Genomic DNA, 19,757 nt, shown 5'->3' with positions numbered 1-19,757 from the left:
TGGAAATTATTATCTTTTTTTCTTTCTGCAGATGCCCTAATCACATAAGTGGATTTTACAACACTAATTATGCCACAGGCGTATGAATCACGCAGCTTTCATCCTTCTGTTTCGTGTAAAGAGAATACAATCTAATTATTTAAATTGCTGGTAGGCAAGAAAAGAAATGGAATGTACTATTCTGTAGTGGAGTTTTGAAGAAGTGTACAACACCATCTTACGCAGAAATGTCTCGTGGGCTGATTTTGTTTCAAAGAAAGCTTTAATCTACATAGAAGAACGGTATACGGAAATTTTCATTTATTTGTTAATTTGTTACGAGCTGAGATTTTATTGAAACGTAACGAGTCTTTTTTCCGTACAGAAAGGACATATTCAATTTAAATAAATAAAATACAATATGTAGGGTGTTTCATATAACTTGAAGACATACCATGTTTGCAAGTTCTCACATTAACCCTTAACTACTGGTGAGGTGGGGTTTGAGGAACTCCATGAATATTTTTAAAACATTTCATTTTTATGCAATAGTTACTGAAAAAAATGCCTGTTTCTTTCGATGTTTTTTACACGAGAATGAAAAATACCTAATTAAGTTTGTAATATCTAAATAATAAGTAGATGCGGATTTTATGCAGTTATCCCAATTATGAACGGAAAAAATACAATGCAGTGAAAATTTTAGTAAAGACCAGTATAAATCTTATTTTATTTGGGATCAAACAAAACCTTTAATAAAGGAAAAATATCCCGGTTTAATTACAGTTCAATAAATTGAGCTATAAAGATTTGAGTGTACATACAAATCCGTAGTCTAGTAATAAGATTTGTGTAATAAGTAATAACTAGACTTCGGATTTTTATGCAAAATAACATTTTATAAAGTAATTCTTGAAGACATGAACAAAAGTAGGAACCTTCTCTTAAGCATGTTAGTGAGTTACGAATAACACATAAAAGTCGTTACATTCGATGAAAGTTTTGTCTTTTATTGTATTTCACAGAGCTTTAGAGTCTATAAATGAATAAAATCCGCGGTCTAGTAATAACATTTCCACCTGACCAGTTAATGGTTAATATACATACACAGCCTTTCCGAAATGATGGTGCAACCCGTATTCTGCATGCAAAAATAAGTCGAAAATGTAGAATAAAATTTTTTCGTACGATGCCTAGTTTTTAGGTTACTCAATTTTTTAAATTCATCTAACGCGTATGGATTCGTGGCGTGGTGATAATAAGTAGAAACGGAATGCAATGATCAGACGTGCCAGCCAAGTCCTATCCAATGCACGCGTGTCCAGTGAATCTTCAAATTCGATTTTCTGGAAAACTAAGCATCGTATGAAAAAATGTTGTTCTACATTTTCGAGTTATTTTTGCATGTAGAATTACCTCCTTACGAGTTGTACTATTACGGAAACACCTTGTATGGAATACAGTATTTGATTTTTCTTCAGTATGAATTTCTCCAATATGGAGACGTATGTATGACATTAATAATGTTAATACAGAGTTTTTTTCGTATCTTTTGTCGAGTTGAAGTATGTTTGTTAACATAAAATGTTTTCCATATATTTTCTGTCGTAGTTAAGATAAATGATACACCCTGCATAAATAAACAGGCCACAAAAGTTAGAAATTAATAGAGCACACAAAGGGATAATAATTTGTATTCAGTTTGCTATTTTTTTTTTAAAGAAATAGTCAATTTTACAATTGCCACGTATCACATCAAAATATTTACCATTGCAAATCATCAAAGTGTGGACCGTTCATTTAAATGCAGGCTTCCATGCGTTTCCCCAATGGATTTCGGACACCTTCGGAATTGACATGCTGTACTTTGGATACACATACGTATGTCGTTCTATGGGATATGTTATATGTATAGTCGCAGAAGGAAACACCGATTTACATACCAAGCAGGTGAATATCTGTGAAAGTTATACTCTGATTATATGCTGGTTCGCGAAGTCACGTTTGGTCCTCCTAATAAATCTTGCACACGATAAACATTTTTATAGTACTGAGTACAGTACTAATCATGCTAATAACATTTACTTCTGTTTCATACTATTTGGAGAATATGAATATGTGCAGCAAGAAAACTCTAGGTTTGAGCAAAAAATATGATTGGTAGATTATTTGTACAAATATTTTTTAACGGATCTACATGATCTGTCCATAGTTAACTTGATCTATTAAAGTGTGGTGAACTATATGAATGCCTGACCTGCACATTAATTTATGATTGTATCATTTGTGGATTATCATACTATACACGATTTAATCAATTTTGTTTCAATTTTAGCAATTGTGTAACAAGGATATGTCATTATTATGAAAAAATATCAACGATTATAGAGAAATGCAAAAGAACTTACTTGATGGAAAGACTTGTTAACGATAATATTCATGTTACTAAATTCAGTAATATTTTTTTTATACTGTTCGTATCGGCAAAAAGAATATGATATAAAAGTGAATTAGATAAACCAAACCCCTTGTACACAGTTAAATGTTTAATAATTCATATAGCATATTGTAATATTAAAATCTTAATACATTAATAAAATGAATTTATTCAATATGTATTAATACGGATCTAATATATATTAGATATAATATTAATTAAGTGACATTATTTCTTACTACACATACATAAAAACTTACTAACCCCTTAAGTGGGGAGAGCAGATTTATCCGCATTGGCTTATTCTTTTGTATACAATTTGACGTCAAAAGTGGCCATCATGTCCATTTATTTTAATAATATTATAAGGAAAAACATACTCTTTGCGTTTTCATTTAAGTTTAAAGATTGGAATTTTGTTTTCAGCTTCTTATAGTCAAACAGCTATCAAACTCCACAGCGAGAAAATTCTTTCCCCGCTTAAGGGGTTAACATAATTGAATCGTTAAATTCGGTTTAACGTCCGTTAAAGAATGTTATACATGATTATTAAAAACAAAAAAATCTATTACGTGAGTCGGTGCACGAGTAATATTATTTACCATAAAAGTGGTTTAGAGTGCTTCGTAAGTCGAGAAAATAATTAAGATGCACCGATTCTCTGTTTCGCAATCTACACGGGGTTGATAGTAATTCGTGAAGGGACCCGGAGGAAGATGTTTCCTTGTGAAAGGATAGCTTGAGGGTGCGTCGTGAACTTTTTTTTCACGTAGACGGCTTTATTTTCCAGGGAATCGAATTTAGGTGACCTTAGTGTGTGTGCGCATGCATGTATCCGCTTGTATCTTGATTGATGCTTTCCGTAACTCATTACAGCGACCCTTCTTTGTCTTTGCGTGCATCGGCGATGACGCAGCGTGCCTTTTATAACTTTCATGGCTTCATTTAGTCCTCACGTTTTATTGATTCGTTACGATAAAGGAAAATTTATATAGAATTTCTTATCAATTTATTACGATGATACAATAGAATTAAATAATTCTCCCTTACGGTTATGATTGAACTGCGGATGTTTATGCATTTATAGCATCCCTTAACTTGGAAAATACAACAAAATAAAGATTTTAATACAGTTTAACATTATTTGTGTATTATTATTTTAGTACTGGAACCTCTAGTACAGAATTCAAAATTCCGTTAACTTTCGGATATTATTATCTGAATTTTTGAATTTGTATAAACTTCTCCAGTCTATTTATAATCGTAGGGACAAAAACCCCACACTGGAATCTATTGTTATAAAAATAAAATCGTAGAATTATTGAAGATTAAAGATTGAAAATACATTTGATAGTCGATTCGAGTAATCTTCACCTGTCGACAAAACATTCTGCACGATATTTCGTAAGAATAATGGCACGTCAACCGTATTTATTAGAATTGTCACAATAATTTATTTACTTTGAATTCCACGTTGTGTATTTTGTTTTCTGTCTATATATCAACACAGTTTTATGTATTATGATAAATATACATATATTGGCGAGTTAATACATTTCTCTGACTCATAGATTGGTAACAACTCACGTTAGAATATGTTTTTGTGATTCGTGAATTATTATTAGTATCCTTTAACCCTTATTTAATATTACTACTGTATTGTAAATTGAGATTCTGAATTATTTACTTACATTTGTAAGTATTTATGTACATTCTGTAGTAATAACTATAAGGAAATGAGAACATCTCTTCGTTTTAAATTCATTAAACAGAATGAGAATTCGTAGCAATATCGACATTTACTATTTTTTTCCAATTCAATATTTATTTCCAGAAACAAAAAATAAAATCACGTGATTCTGTAACAATATTTATGATTCTTTTTCAACATTTTACGTCATCTTTACAACATACAAAGAAAGCAAACTATTGGGCTGTCTCAAAAGTCCTTAGCAGGGTGGTTGTTTTTCGAACGTTTTCATCTTCAAATCGAAACAGGTCCGAGGAGTTTCCAGAAGATGCGAGTATGTGCGCAAACTTTCCGCGCAATGGGTATTATTTTGCGCGGGCGTAACAGGGAGATTAATAGAGAACGAAGACGGAACAACGTCAACTGCGAGCTATTATGCTCTATGAACACCGGCTTAACACCTCTTCAACGGGTAGACGGCTAAGAAGATCAATGCTACATTCGGACCAGGTACTAGTAGCGATCGGACGGTACGTTCCTGGTATAAGTGCCTCGAGGAGGACGATATAAGGTATGGAAACCAACAACTACCTTCGACGAAGACGTTCTACGCGGCGAACTCGAGCTGCACCCGGATTCCAGTATGAGAGATTTGGTGAATGCTCTTCGGCAAATCTGCACAAGCATCGATTGCCACCTTAATTCGATGGGCTACCGCAAAGTGATGTCGCGATGGACGCTTCACGCGTTGACCGATCATGACCGGTCAAAATTTCTTGCTCCGCCAGCACCGGCAGAACTTTCTTAAGGAAATTATCACTGGAGATGAAAGCTGGATATGCTACGAAAAGGACATATGCCACGCCTTGTGGCTTCAACACGGCTGGAAGTTGATGATCTGTTGTCGATCTATTCGGATTCGCAGGGAATGCTCTTCTGGGAACTCCTGGAGCCTAACCAGGCGATCAACGTCAACCGTTACAGGGAACCAGCTCCCCAAGCTAGCGGACGCCGTGCGAACAAGACGGTCAAAACGACTCGGTGTCCATGCTTCTTCATGATAACGCTCGACCTCACTGTGCAAAGTTGACGTGTGAGCAGCTTGAGGAGCCAGGATGGTCCACTGTATTTCATCCACTGTGCAGCCCGGACACTGCATCTTCGGAGTTTTACTTGTTTCGATCTCTTAAACGACATCTGTTGGGCAAGAATATTTGACAATTATACCACCCTCAAAAAGTATGTTGCTCATTTTTTTGCATCCCAGCCCCAATCTTTCTGGGAGAAGGGCATTCAAAACTTGCCGAGCAGATAGCTGATTGTTATGGATAATCACGGTGATAATATTTTAGAATAGAAATTACATTTTCGTAAATACAAAATAAATATAAAACTCGTTGAAAATGGCCACAGACTTATGGGACAGTCCAATATATTAAAGTTAAAGTATGTAACCATTCTTTCGTAAAACAGATAATGTATAACAAGATTTAATGTACAAGGATTCGAGATTTACAGAATTTTCATCCACGTTGTCAGGTTGCTCTCGAGGATCGTTCTCATGTCACTCATATTACGAGCTACGCTCCACCGTGTATAGTCTTATTATTGTAGTAAATCCTCCTCTTTGCGGGAAGAGAACTTCACCGCAACTGGGATATTAGGGCCACCTAATTACCCTATTAATACAGATTTAATGTGGGGTCATATGGCGGTGAATAGCGAATATTCTTTGGTACTTACGCGACCGAACAGCCTGGTAGTTAAACTTCAAACTGCATACGTACTATCAGCCGGTAATTAACAGCGTATCGCATGAATGTACAAACTCTCTATATACATATATATGTTTACACGATCTTAAATTGTATGTAACTTAAGCAGTATTGAAACTTTCACGGTAACTCAATGCCTATGCTCTCCAGTTCCCAAAGTAAGTCATAATTTTATAATGTTTTCGTTTTACGTTTGCAGTTTTACCGCCTTTATACGTTTCATTATTGTTCGCTGTTATATAATTTACGCAACTTTTATAGTTTATGTTTCATGATATAAACAGATAACTATAAAATAGAGTAGTACTTACGCATTCCATCTGTTCACTTTTTAATGATTGAGATATAAGATGGAATAATGTATGTATTACTTTATATAAAATTTATGAAACAACTGATGTTTGCGTTCGTCAAATAGGATACAGAATCAAGAGAATGTCTTATAAAATGTTTTTCTAGTGTCAACACATTAAAATTATACTTTCAACTTTCAACCGTGGAATGAAAATGTCATGCCATTGTCACAATCATTTAAAGAAGTATGAAAGATTATTGAAATATTCTGTTGCTCACGAGTTTAACACGTTGAATGCCATAGTTTTATTAACAATATAAATATTTACACGTTGAATTGAACATTACTTATTTTCATTATTACCCTACTCCCAATTATATTTATAAAATGTTGAATTTTTCTATTTAGATATTGAATGTTTCTTCGTCTAATTTAACACTAAAACTACCGACGATGAACGTATATCTGTGCAGTTAGAGTCAAAAGTGAGCACACACTTTAAAAATATAGGATTTATTCATATTTATTTCTCTCAATTTAGAATCTAATACTTTGCACAGATGTTCTATTACATTGAAATCTGGTCACTGTGGAGATATACTTAACTAATTGAAAGTGTCTTCCAGCAAACAGTTTTTAACCGCCTTTGTTGTATATTTTGAGTCAAGATCTCACTAAAAGACCTATGAATGCACTTGTAACTGAATTTGATTTAAAAATATTTTAATATCCAAATTTGTCCATCGTACTATGAATAAAAAAGAATATATTCATCCCGAGAATGCCAAGAACATCATATCTAACTGTATTACTATCGTGATATTACAACATTAAGATGCTACTGAAGTATTACACAAACTTCACCTTTGTAAGGTGTATAGTTAGTTTGGACTCACAGTGTATATATCTATCAAACAGATAAACGCAAGAGACTGTTAAAAACGTACAAATTTATAAATTAAATAATTTCTACACTTTCATATTGCAATAAAAGTCGTAAAAGATCTGAGAAAATGCATTGTTCTAATACTTTCATGATTGTTATAAAAATTTACTAACCAGTTTCGTAATTCTAGTGCTATTAGCGTCGATCATTATTGACCACTGTGTTAATTAACGTGTTAACCAGTTCAGATGTAGTTTGCATTCATCGCCAAAAATCAATATAAATATTGCTAATGTTGGAAAATGTCCTACTTGAGACTCCTCATAAATTCACAGACCTCCAAACAGTAACTGCATCTGATAACGAAAACCATTATGATTCCTGTGAAATAGTAATAATACTCTGAAGCTGAAAGGACGTGCGAACATTCTCATGTTCCACCTACACAGCGAAGATAATCGTTATCTGTACTCGAACACACGCCATCGTTAAATACATTTAGACAAAAGTCATGAAACGTAAAAGCGGATCATCAACAATTCGCACGGTATGATATTGAAAACGTAACCGCGCGACGCGACGTGTTTCCATGAAGCATGAAGCACTGTCGTTCAGTTCAGTTAGTTAGAGACACATGAATCTCAGTGTCTTTATCGAACCAAATTTAATTTTTCTTTTTTTAAATTTGAAGCAAGATCAATCACAATTTTTTCATTTTTCGACGATGTCTAAAATAATTATTATTAATTCCAATTGAATCGTTTTTAAATTTCTCATCAATACATGAACAAATCACTGCTGATCTATCTTGTCCCGAAAGATTATCATGCCAAGTTTTAAAAATGTCTCACATATTTACACTGATCGAATCTACAAAAGACAAATATTTTTGTACACCTGCTAAAAAAATACGCACTCAGAAATAGTTGTAATTTAATTAACTAGATGTAAGGCATAAATTAAAACAACAATGTAGTCGGGCATTAGCGGGATTCAATTGTTATTAATCTTAACGCATCATTTCTACGATACATTTCTAACTAGACCATTTTCTAATGTATTAATTTAATAAAAAATAAATAAACATTAGTTTTCGTAACTTCATCAGTCATAATAATAGCAAGGTAATTCAATATAATACAGAATTGGAGTAGCAGTTGAATAACAACAATTAAAGACAACACTTAAAAACCAAACGCTGAACCATTACTGCCAACATTATAAGATATATCTGGACATCTCCAATGATACTTCTTTTAAACTTTTAAAAAAGTTACTTTTACTGATGCTGAATCACTAAATCTTGATTTAGGACCACTGTGCGCAGTACAGGATCAACATTTAACCGCTCATACGCTTATTTAGCTCAAGCACAATCAACAAATTTTGAAACTTGTAATTCGATTTAAGTAAAAGAAAGCAGATTATAAGTGAACAAATGTTTATCGACTTGAGGGATCCTCTTCGATAACGTTATCGTTCTCTGTCAGTATTCTCAACGTGTTCGTTGAATGTATGAATTTTTAGGGACCTTTTTCTAAGTTTCACTGAAATCGACGACCAGAAATGGTCTGAGCAGAATAATAATGCATGGAATAAATCTTCGTTAATAATAAGTTAATGTAAGTTCTTCTTTAGGAAACAAAAGAAATTCTTTTTGACCATTTGAGCTGCCAAAATTTTGATTCTGGACCACTGTGCGGCGTGGTTGCGTACGGTTTCGATATTAAAAGCGTAAAGTATTACGGGCTCCGCAATTGAAGGTACAACGCGACATAAAAAAAAAGTAAAGAAATAGCATGGGTTCATTGGGAAGCCATGAAAAAAGGGGCACCGCAGATGTTGCCACATTTCGCATTCTGTGCCCGATGTCAGGTGACATAAAGCGTCAAGGCAACGATTACCGGTTATGAGTATTGTAATAAAGCTCGGTTCGCGGGGCTTCAGAGAACTACGGAGGGATGTAGGGGATGGGGGTAGGGGGTAGCAAACGGAAACACGAACAAAGAGAGTAATGGGTGGCAAACGAAATTAAACCACCGTCTCGTCCCTCTGCCTTTTCCACGAAGGCACAGCAGGCCAAGTGAAAGGAGGTCTGTCCGCGGAGATATCCGCGGGTTTTATAGTGTCATTATGTACCGGCAGAAGAGGCCCTTATAAGAATGGGTTCACCGTCTTCCCTTCGCCAGGACACTCTCGGAGTCGGTCGTCCCGTCGCACGGCAGATTAGAGTCGCGTTGTCGCCCTCCGGAACTGCCAAGTCGGCGCTGGTGTCGCCCCCGTAAACGATATCCGGTGGCACTGTCGGGCAGAAAACGGAAAAATTGATGACATGAATTCTGACCAGGGAAACGGTGTATACGTACACCACCCGCTTGGAAGTTACAAATTATATTTATTCTGTTGCTTAAATAATTAGTAGAATTTTGCGTGTGAAATAGGAGTTGGTGTTTATAGTTTTTAGTACAATTTAACCTTGATTTCTTAAAAATTTTCTTTTCAACTTTTAGGGGATTATTTTTAGCCTCTAGAAGTAGGTGCAACTTAATTAACTACATGTACGGGATGAATTAAAACAGAAATGAAGTTTGGCACTAGCGGACTTCGATTGTTATTAACCTCAACACGTCATTTCTGCAATATATTTCTAACCATTTAGATCATTCTCTAATGTATTAATCGAATAAAAAATAAGTAAACATTATTTTTCGTTACTTTATCAGTCATAATAATAGTAAGGTAATTCAATACAATAAAAAATACCAGTTGAATAATAGATTTCATTATGTCTATATGCTTTTTTTGTTTTTATTTACATTTTTAACGCTGCTTTAACAGCCAAGGTCATTAGCAACGTGGTACATTCATGTATACTATCTCGGTAGAGAAGTCATAGATATTTCTTTTTGTTTGTTGGTTACTATTATACATTGAGTCATACGTTCTGGTATAGTTTTGCGATCTGTAAGAATTGAGTGAGGTTTGATAAATATTCATCCGACTTAAGGATAGTTGTTGTATCTTTAGGTAACTTTGAGATTCTTCTAGCACGATCGTACTTTATGCATTCTAGTAATATGTGATTAATGATGATCGGTGTTTTATATTGTTCACATATTAGTGGTTCCTAATTGTTTAGTAGATGTGAGTGTGTTAAAGCAATGTGGCATATTCTGACTGTACTAATTAGTGTTTCGGTGATGCACTGGTGATTAAGGGTGCTTGGGAACTTTTGCCATCCGATATCACTTCCATGTGTTTGATATTTTGACGTGTACTTATCTAATAGTGTTTGCTAGTCTGCTTTTGTATATGGACTTTAGATACCTTTTTAAATCGCTGTACACAACATTTTGGGAACTAGGCCTCTCTTCGAAGGAACGAGCTGCTATATTCTTTTGTTTTATGTCCTACTTTACATTGAACCATTATTGCGAAAATTGATGACATGAACCCTGACCAGAGAAACGGCGTACATATACGTACACCATTTCCGCTTGGAAATTGGAAATGATTTTTGTTCAGTTAGTTACCTTATTAGTAGAATTTGTCATGTGAAATACAAGTCGGTGTTTGTAGCTTTTAGTACAGTTTAACCTTGATATCTCAAAAATTTTATATTTAACTGTTAGTTCGGATACAAGGGCCCTACTATACTTGATTATACATGTATTATTTTACATAACAATTCACTGTCTACTAATACTTAAGACACTGAACAACTATCTAACACTACAGAACAATGTTTGGTAAATATTTAGAGTAAGGGAGCCACCTCTGATTTTGATGATTTTTTAATATGTTGTCAAGATCATTAGCATGAGTAGTATTTTGAAGGTTTTAGTTGGGGCTAGCCGTTTGTAAAAAAGTTAGTATCAAAAGAAGTTTAGTGTCGTACTTTAGTAGTACTGATAAGTAAAATGACTGATGACCTTGACCTTGACATACGTTGTCAACGTCGTATGAGTCACTTTCAGAAGTTTCAGTTATCAAATGTTATGTAATAAAAAATTAAAGAGAACAGTGGTATGTTTTTGTGGAACTGTTTCTAATCAACTCTAAAGTATTATACTGATCGCAGTTAGTTAGAGACAGATCAAGAAAAAAAGTAACATTCTTTCATAATAATGTCACGTACGCCAACAACAAAGAAGGCTTTCTTTTTAACCCTTAACCCTATCTTGGACGCTGGTATGTACAGGCTTAGATAAAAATCGTTACTTCCGTTCTGATGCAACGATCTAGATTTGCCAGGAATTACAGTTCCGATGAGAGGATGCATACGTGACTTTCAGACCGATTTACAAGTATACATATAAAGGGCGACGAATGTATCCTCGACGGTCCCATTTCGAGTCTGACTTCCATAGACGAGAGACGTATTAGCAAGATCGGGTTAATCCCCCTCAAGCATTCATAACCATACAGTACGTAAATTTACTGTTAGGTATTACTTTAACGCGACCCCGCTCTCTCTCTCTCTCTCTCTCTCTCTCTCTCTCTCTCTCTCTCTCTCTCTCTCTCTCTCGCGTGAACATCGGGGAAGGAATTATATAACTCAAACGTTTGTAAAATCCTACGACTAATTTTGAATATATTTATATTACTTATTTTATAAACATAGAATTGTTCGTCCACGACTTTAACCAAAAAACCTAGTGGCTCCCTGTAATGAAATAAGCTCAGGTTTGACTACGATTCTCCTACCAATCTGTGCGGCTCCTGGTGATAAAATAAGCACTGGTTCGTCCGTGTCCTAAGTGACTCCCGGTGGTGAAATAAGCACCGGTTCGTCCGTGTCTTAAGAGACTCCCGGTGGTGAAATAAACACCGGTTCGTCCGCGACTTTCTGTCATTCCAGCGGCTCCCAATGATGAAATAAGCATTGATTCGTCCGCTTCTAACACGCTACCTTAACTCGGCTACGGCAAAAGCTGCCTTTAGCCCTCGGCTCGTAACAATAATCTGATTGATTCCACTTGAAAAGGGGGAATTTGTATTTAGTGTGAAATGTATATGAATATCGTGTTTTTGACTTTCGCCACATTGAAATCAACGAGAAGCCCAAACTTCTAAATAATCATCTATCTAAACGTTTTTCAGAAATCGAATTTACGAGAGTCTGACACATTTCTCCCTATAAGCTTATTGTCCCGGCGCGGACCCGAGTTCGGGACTATAATCGAGAGGAGTCTGTACATATGCATTTTTGTAAATTAAATGAAAAACTTCAGTCAGCATTTTGAAAATATTGCACATGATTTTTAAAGTGATTATCCCTTAAATGTTTTGAGTTTATTACTGCATTGGGTGTAAAAAGTTCTAACTGAACCTTAAAATGAATAAACTTTTTCTTTAAAAATCTTAGAGCAGTAAATGAGCAATGTCTGGCAGAAGAGATCCAAATATATAATTGAATTCCGTACAAGAACAACTATAAGAATTACGTATAATATCTCAGGCGATGAAAACTTAATTTTTCTTGTTGGGCAGCGTAATTGGAAGTTGTTGTTTCTATTCAAACAAAATGCGTTTGTAAGATTTTCTCAAATAATATTTTCAATATTTTGGTCAGGGTGGTGAAAATATAATAAGTGCAAAAACAAATAAAGACTTTTATACGTATGTAATAGATAAATAATTTTGCAAAAGTTGAGACTCAGATATAGTTAGTTGTGTTATGAACCTAACATACATATAGTGTGATACTTGTGAACGGTGTATTTGTTTAGAGTTTAGAACAAAATTATTAGGAATACTTGTAAAGCAAAATTCATCCAGATCTTACAAAAAATTACAGTTTTAGATAACAAATAGACTGTTTATCCAATATGTTGTCTTATTTTACGTATTAGAAATGATTCTAAATTTTTTAGCGGTAGTGTACAAGCTGAATATTTGAAAAGAAACATTAGAACATCCATTATCTGAATTAATAGAGAGATGTAAACGTTCGAGAAAAGGTATATTCAGACAATGCAACACTCATGCTCTTCAGAACTTGTTTGATCATTATCTAGTTTCTTGTATACCGAAAGTTTCTCATTTAAAAACTGGAGGTAATTCTTATATGCTTATAAACTGTTATATTAATTATACATGTAAACTTATATCTTCTAAAATCAATAGTTACAGACATATCAACATGATTTTCCTGCATACGCAACACAAATATACGTTTCAAAAATAGTAACATAAACGTATGATAAATTGCAATTTACTAAATGTCTCTAATATTTGTATAGTATAACACGGTATAAAATATATTATAGAGAATAACACAGATTAGAGATTTATCTTTCACGATTTTATGTCTTAATTAGTTGATTCTATGGGAAGGATTGGATATTTTCACAGATCATCCGGCGTAGGTTCACGTACAATCTATCTATACGGAATCACAGAAAAATAATCAACGCGATTCAATTATAAAACTGTCACCCGCACACGTTTCTTCCTGAAATCAAAATAATTTAATTTTGACGGAAATAATTTGAACTTCATAATCGCACTGTTGACGTGCTAACGATATAAAATACATACAAGAATCTTCATTTAAACACTTGTGCATTTTTATGCAATTTTTATTGCCAAAACGTAGTGAATAAGTTAAAAATAATGCGTTCCATTGTTTAAAGGATGGTATAAACAATTTTATTTTGTACGAAAATATAAAATACCTTTATTTATTTAAATATACACGGAGCAAAATATTGTTACGGGTTACCCGATAGGTAGCACGTATTGTATAATGTTAAAGCGAGAGAGACTTCAGGTTAGCGACGTCGTTTTGGTAACAACGCCAAAACAGAGACAGAGCAGAGTCGTGATACGACTATAGAATGGAAAAGACGTGTTAAGATAAGTACTGCTCCTCTCCAAATAAATAATTCTTCCTTTTTATTGATATTGCCTTTATTTATTCGGAAGTCATGCTGCGTCCACGCAACAATATTATTATAAGTAACTACGATTTGTATATTAATATAGTTTTTACTATTAATTTGTTACTTGATATGTATTATCCAAATAAAGATTTTATATGGATCCATGAAATATTTTCAAGGAATGATTTTGCAACGGAACATTAAAAAAGTTAATTAATATTAAGAAGTTACTTTAATATATAAGATTAGTTTTTGTTATCGGATTTTGATTTTAATGCAGTTCAATTAGTTATGAAAGACCGAGCGTTATTCTACATAACTTCATTTTCTGTAATTGGTAAATAATAGACGTATACAGTAGGAGTGTGCGAGTACTCGTAATTTACAAGCTGAGCCGAACTCGGTTCGATTGCTCGAGTAGAGTCCAGCGTTTGAATTTTCTGAGATACTTGAAATCAACGAGCTGTTTGAAAAACATGCAAGCTGAAAAAAATAAAGACTCCGATTTATTTGAAAATGAATTTTCAGCTGGAAAATTTTCGAATTACTCGAATATAATCAACTTTCGAGTTACTCGTTAATATTCGAATTGCTTGAATTACACGGAACAGATAAAAGAAGAAAATTATAGTCGGCGCTATGAATAAAACACTTTGAATAAAAAAAGTATCTTCTATTCGTCGGATAATTCTCATCGAATAAATTTATTCATTCGACATTCGTCGAAAAATGATACTTTTTTAATTCGAACTTCGAATAACAAATAAAATATTTTTATCTTTTATTCGTTATTCGAAATTATTATTTAGATAAAAATTGTGCCTGTACAAAATTAAAAACATGAAAATAAATCAGAAACAGTAAATTAGACTCTTATATTTTTCTTCCCTCCAGTTAGATTAGTATTTGATAGTAAATAGCTAAATATTCGAATAATTCGAGCAATTCGAATATTGACAAGTAACTCGAAAGTTAAAGATCTGTTCGAATGTATCGAGTAATTTAACAATTTTCGAGCTGAAAATTCATTTTGAAGTAAATCGTAGTCTTACGATCTCTCGAATATTCGAACCGTTCGAGTTTTTCAAGTAGCTCGTACTTTTTTCGAACAGTTCGTCAATTTCAAGTAGCTTGAAGAATTCGAACGCTCGACTCAGCTTGACCGACCGATCATTATTTGTCTTGAAATTCGAGTTACTCGCACATCCTTAATATACGTACAGTACAAAGAATGAGATTAATTCTTTCAAACAAAAATATTTGACAACGTGACTGATATAAAATTATTTTCAGCAGTGTAAAATTAAATACTCCTATATCCGTAGTACATTTTGCTTTCATTTAATACAAGTTCCTTCAACGGCCACATTAGTATACAGGGTATTTCACCTAACTCGACCACCTTAAATATATCGCTTATTTTGTATGATAGAAAAAATATCAGGGGAGAAAAATATTCTGTTCGAAGGCGCCAATACGGTGATGGGCCGAATTTTTTTCTCAAGGTCATTTTTTTCGAGATTTCAAGGTCATCGAATTTTTTTTAAATGGGACTACATATTTTCACTACAACACTCTTATAGCATATAAAAAAACAAATCCAACGAGGTGCAATATGTTGACCTTCACGTGACCTTTAGCGAAAAAATCATGAAATGTTTGTCAGTAAGCTCAGTACGCGTTCGGGGACAGTAAATGAAGGAATTTCAATTTCATTGGAACAGTTTTTAGTTAAATCTTTATTTTAGAAGGTGTTCAAAATGTGCACCATGAACCTAGATACATTTTTGGAGGCGGTAAATAAATTCTTGCTGTACATTTTTAAGTTGCTTTGCAGTAATTGATCTACATTCATGTAGAACCCTTTGGCGCATGTTTTCTGCTGTTGTGGGAACATCATTGTAAGCTTTACTTTTTAGGTGTCCCCACAGAAAGAAATCAAGTGGCTTACCTTAACCCTAAGATTTACTTTGATAATAATGCTTGTAAACATACTTCAGCCGATGAAAGGAGAATACGAATGTCTGTTTACAAGCACAAGGGCCAATTACACGGTACACTGTGCCAATGAAATTGAAATTCCTTCATTTACCGTCCCCGAACGCGTACTGAGCTTACTGACAAACATTTCATGATTTTTTCGCTAAAGGTCACGTGAAGGTCAACACATTGCACCTCGTTGGATTTATTTTGTTTATATGCTATAAGAGTGTTGTAGTGAAAATATGTAGTCCCATTTAAAAAAAATTCGATGACCTTGAAAGCTCGAAAAAAATGACCTTGAGAAAAAAATTCGGCCCATCACCGTATTGGCGCCTTCCAACAGAATATTTTTCTCCCCTGATATTTTTTCTATCATACAAAATAAGCGATATATTTAAGGTGGTCAAGTTAGGTGAAATACCCTGTATACTGGTTGTTAGTGCTATTACAAGCTCTCTGCTGTGTAAAAACTTCCTTTGTTCCAAGAGACATTCCATAAGCGACTTCCTCAACAACCAAAGACAATTACATCTAGCTAATAATATTAAGTCTAATATCTCGAAAAAAGTTCTTCAGCATAATACCATAAAACTTTGTATTTCTTTGATAAATATGATACTTTCTGTCTTTATTCGTAACTATTCTACCGACGCATAAATAAATGATAACTTTTAATAAACCGAAATTCCCTCTAACGAGGCGTATTTTTCTCTGTTAGATCGTTCCATACCTCATAACCTTTTATGAAGAATGCAATAAAAAAAGGAGCTCAATCATGAGGGGCTGATTTCACTCCTTCAATGGAAATTCTCACGGCATAAAAATAACATTTTTAGACTGCGGGTGTTTATGCATTTTTAGTGGCTCCTTCAGTGGAACCTGCAAACTGTAGGAAAATAAAGATTTTATTAAATTGTAAAACCATTTACGTGTTATTACTCAAATGAAAACTCCTAGCACAGAACATAAAGTGCTCTTGAAATTTAATTTTTATATATGTATCTTTGTATCTGAAATTTTTCATTAGCACAAATTTTCACAGGTATATTTTTGTATATGCTGATGCTTTGCGTGTGTTTGAAGCTTCTAAATATTTTTAATTTGTCGATTCTTTTCTAGATAACATGTCTTTGCGTTATGGAGGGTCATTGTTCTTGTCGTCCACGTAAAGACATTTAATTTTCATGCTTCGTACAATATCACGGTTTATTTATAGTATGCGTGATGTGATATTTATGGACTATATTTGTTATATGCTGGCATTGAGTAAGCATCGAAATGTCTCGCATAAACGTAACGACGCAATTTCGGCCATTTTTGCACCAAATATAGGGAGCTTTGTGGTTGCCTTCCTTTGGCATAAATGTACAGTTTGAAGAAAAATATCTGGAAGAAACTGTTTATATACGCCTTATAAACAGAGCGTGGATGTTTACGCGTTCATTTCACGCATGAATATGCAAAACATATTGAAATAATATGTTTAGTGAAGTCCGATAAAATTTTATTTTGCTCCTAACCCATAAGAAATCTTGATGGACGAAACGAATTTTCCTCCTAGATGAATAAAAATATGATTTTCCGAAAACATCAGCGAACTCATGTTTAATAAATTTTTTCATTAACTTCGGTTTGACTGATAAATATTAGGTTCGTGAAAACAAATTATTACCGATTGTAAGAATATAATTTAAATATTTTTAATATAATATATCTTACTGTAATTTTAACTAATCTGTATGATTTATTGGAAATAATATCTCTAAATATTTATCTCACCTTAAATGAGATCAAGCTGTATCATAATGGAAAAATGAGCAATGGAGCGTCGTTCTTTTTATTATAGTAATTAATAAAAAGTTTTTATTATGGTCATTAATAAAGAGTCTTTTTTCTAGAAATTACTACAACGTTTTTATTATTATGATTGATGAAAAGTTTTTATTGGAGTAACTAAGAAAGAAATTCATTTATCATCTATCCAATAGAAGGTATAAATTTCATCTTCGCTAGATTGTAGTGATCTTGTATAAATATTGCAATAATTAACATTGATCTCGCCTGCATAAATGGATTATTGTGATCTGGCTCATATGAATTATGATATTTACGTATGAAAATTACCCATTTGCATATTCTATGGCCTTTGAAAAATCGATTTTGAAAAACCATGTACAAGATACATCTACGTTATTAAATATGTAATATTGTTCAATAATTTTCACTGATAACTTTTATTTGTATCAGCTTCCTGAAAATGAATATTTTTTATAAGTGATAGCACAAAACATTTCTTACTTTTTCTCCTTTTACTGGTATTTCAAGTTATTTTTAGTGGTTATCAGGCTGTAATTTTTTATAGAAATATAATTGCCATACATAAATTTGTATAAGTCAGAACTAAATAGGAACGTGTATTTTTAATAGTACAACTCTCCTCAAGGCGGAAAGAAAGTACTATACATATATGTATGTATAAATGAATGCATACCATCCACAGTCTAGCGATTATAAATCTTACATTTTTTTCTACTAATAAGTAACGTTGCAACAAGGAAAACTTACTTTATAGTATGTAGACTACCCTCCAAAAGTTTAGTAGCAACCATATTTTTTTGGTAAACAGAAGGTTATTGCACATTTTGACTAGTTTGCAGGAAAAGTTTATTTTTCTAACCACATTTCTTACGAATTCGTTACTTTGTCGAATTTTATTCCTGTGCATGCTCTGTTGTTTGTGTCTATGTGTCACACAAGACTGATGGAAATATTTAGATAAAGAATATTTTAAGAAATTAATAAATAGAAGGCCTAAAATTTGTTTGAAAGTTGTTAAAACTAAAAGTGGTCATTGTGATGAGGCTGTGGCGGCAGTACCTTCCTTCCTACATTCGCCATCAGAGGTCTACCGAGTTGACACGTTTCCCGCAACTACCTGAAGCCTTCCTCGTTCGTATATACAGGGTGTCCCAAAAATGTCCTCCGACCCGGAAATGTGGCACTCGGGGGGTGAATTGGAACAACTTTTTCCTTAGCCAAAATTTAAACTGAGGCTTCGTTTACGAGATATTAACGAAAAACCGCGACCAATCAGAGCGCGAGTTTGCCAGCCGAGTTCCCGCGCTAGCGGTGGCTACGCGCTACGCTTGTACTACGAAACTCCGAACAAGTAGGTCACCATGCATCGCAGGAAACCGCGTATAATAATAGCAAATAAACAAGACGTGACAAATAAAATCATACTTTTTATCATTTGTCGTTTGTTATTTAAAGAGATTAATGAATGAAACGTAAATGTAGGCAAATTATGTTTAACGTAAAAAGACGAATGCACATTTACATTTTTGTAAATTCCTTTTTACGAATTTGTAAATTTCCTTTTCAAATAACGTGTGAACGAAAAGGTAATGTAACAAAGAATAAACGAGAAGTGATTGTAGTTCGGTGAAATTAATAAAACAATAATGACCAATAAACTGAATAGAACTCACCCTTACGGAAATTCACCTGCAGCGTAGAAACCTGCGTCAGTAGGTCAGTGTACCGAGCCTGGGCATCGACGGACGAAATGGTTTATGGCAGGGTAGAGTCCATGCCACTGGTGATCGCAGGTATGCGACACCAGCCGACGTTAAGAGTTGCAACGTCAAGTGCCGCCGGGTTAATCCATCGAATATGTATTCATTTCACTGCACTGCACTAACACTGATCACCCGACACAATCAATTAATGTATTTTTAATCCAACGTGTTGTTATTACGTTAGGAAAATTCGTATCCCCGGAAAAGGCCGATTGGTTTCAATTTTTCAGATGTTTTACGTAAC

At 33.8% G+C, this 19,757-nt stretch overlaps 1 protein-coding gene across 1 annotated transcript in view; it reads right to left on the bottom strand.

The window, feature by feature from the left end:
* Positions 1 to 19,757, bottom strand: part of LOC107195150 (lachesin-like) — a 63,894-nt gene that overhangs the window by 27,069 nt on the left and 17,068 nt on the right. Inside the window, exon 3 of the mRNA XM_015584937.1 lies at positions 9,202 to 9,363. Coding sequence (XP_015440423.1) covers positions 9,202 to 9,363 — 162 coding nt within the window. The remainder of the gene's footprint in view (positions 1 to 9,201; positions 9,364 to 19,757) is intronic.

Source organism: Dufourea novaeangliae, unplaced genomic scaffold, assembly GCF_001272555.1.
Source record: "Dufourea novaeangliae isolate 0120121106 unplaced genomic scaffold, ASM127255v1 scaffold59, whole genome shotgun sequence".
NCBI classification, from domain to species: domain Eukaryota; kingdom Metazoa; phylum Arthropoda; class Insecta; order Hymenoptera; family Halictidae; genus Dufourea; species Dufourea novaeangliae.
The sequence above is the reverse complement of the archived record's forward strand: the minus strand, read 5'-3'. Positions and strand labels throughout refer to the sequence as shown.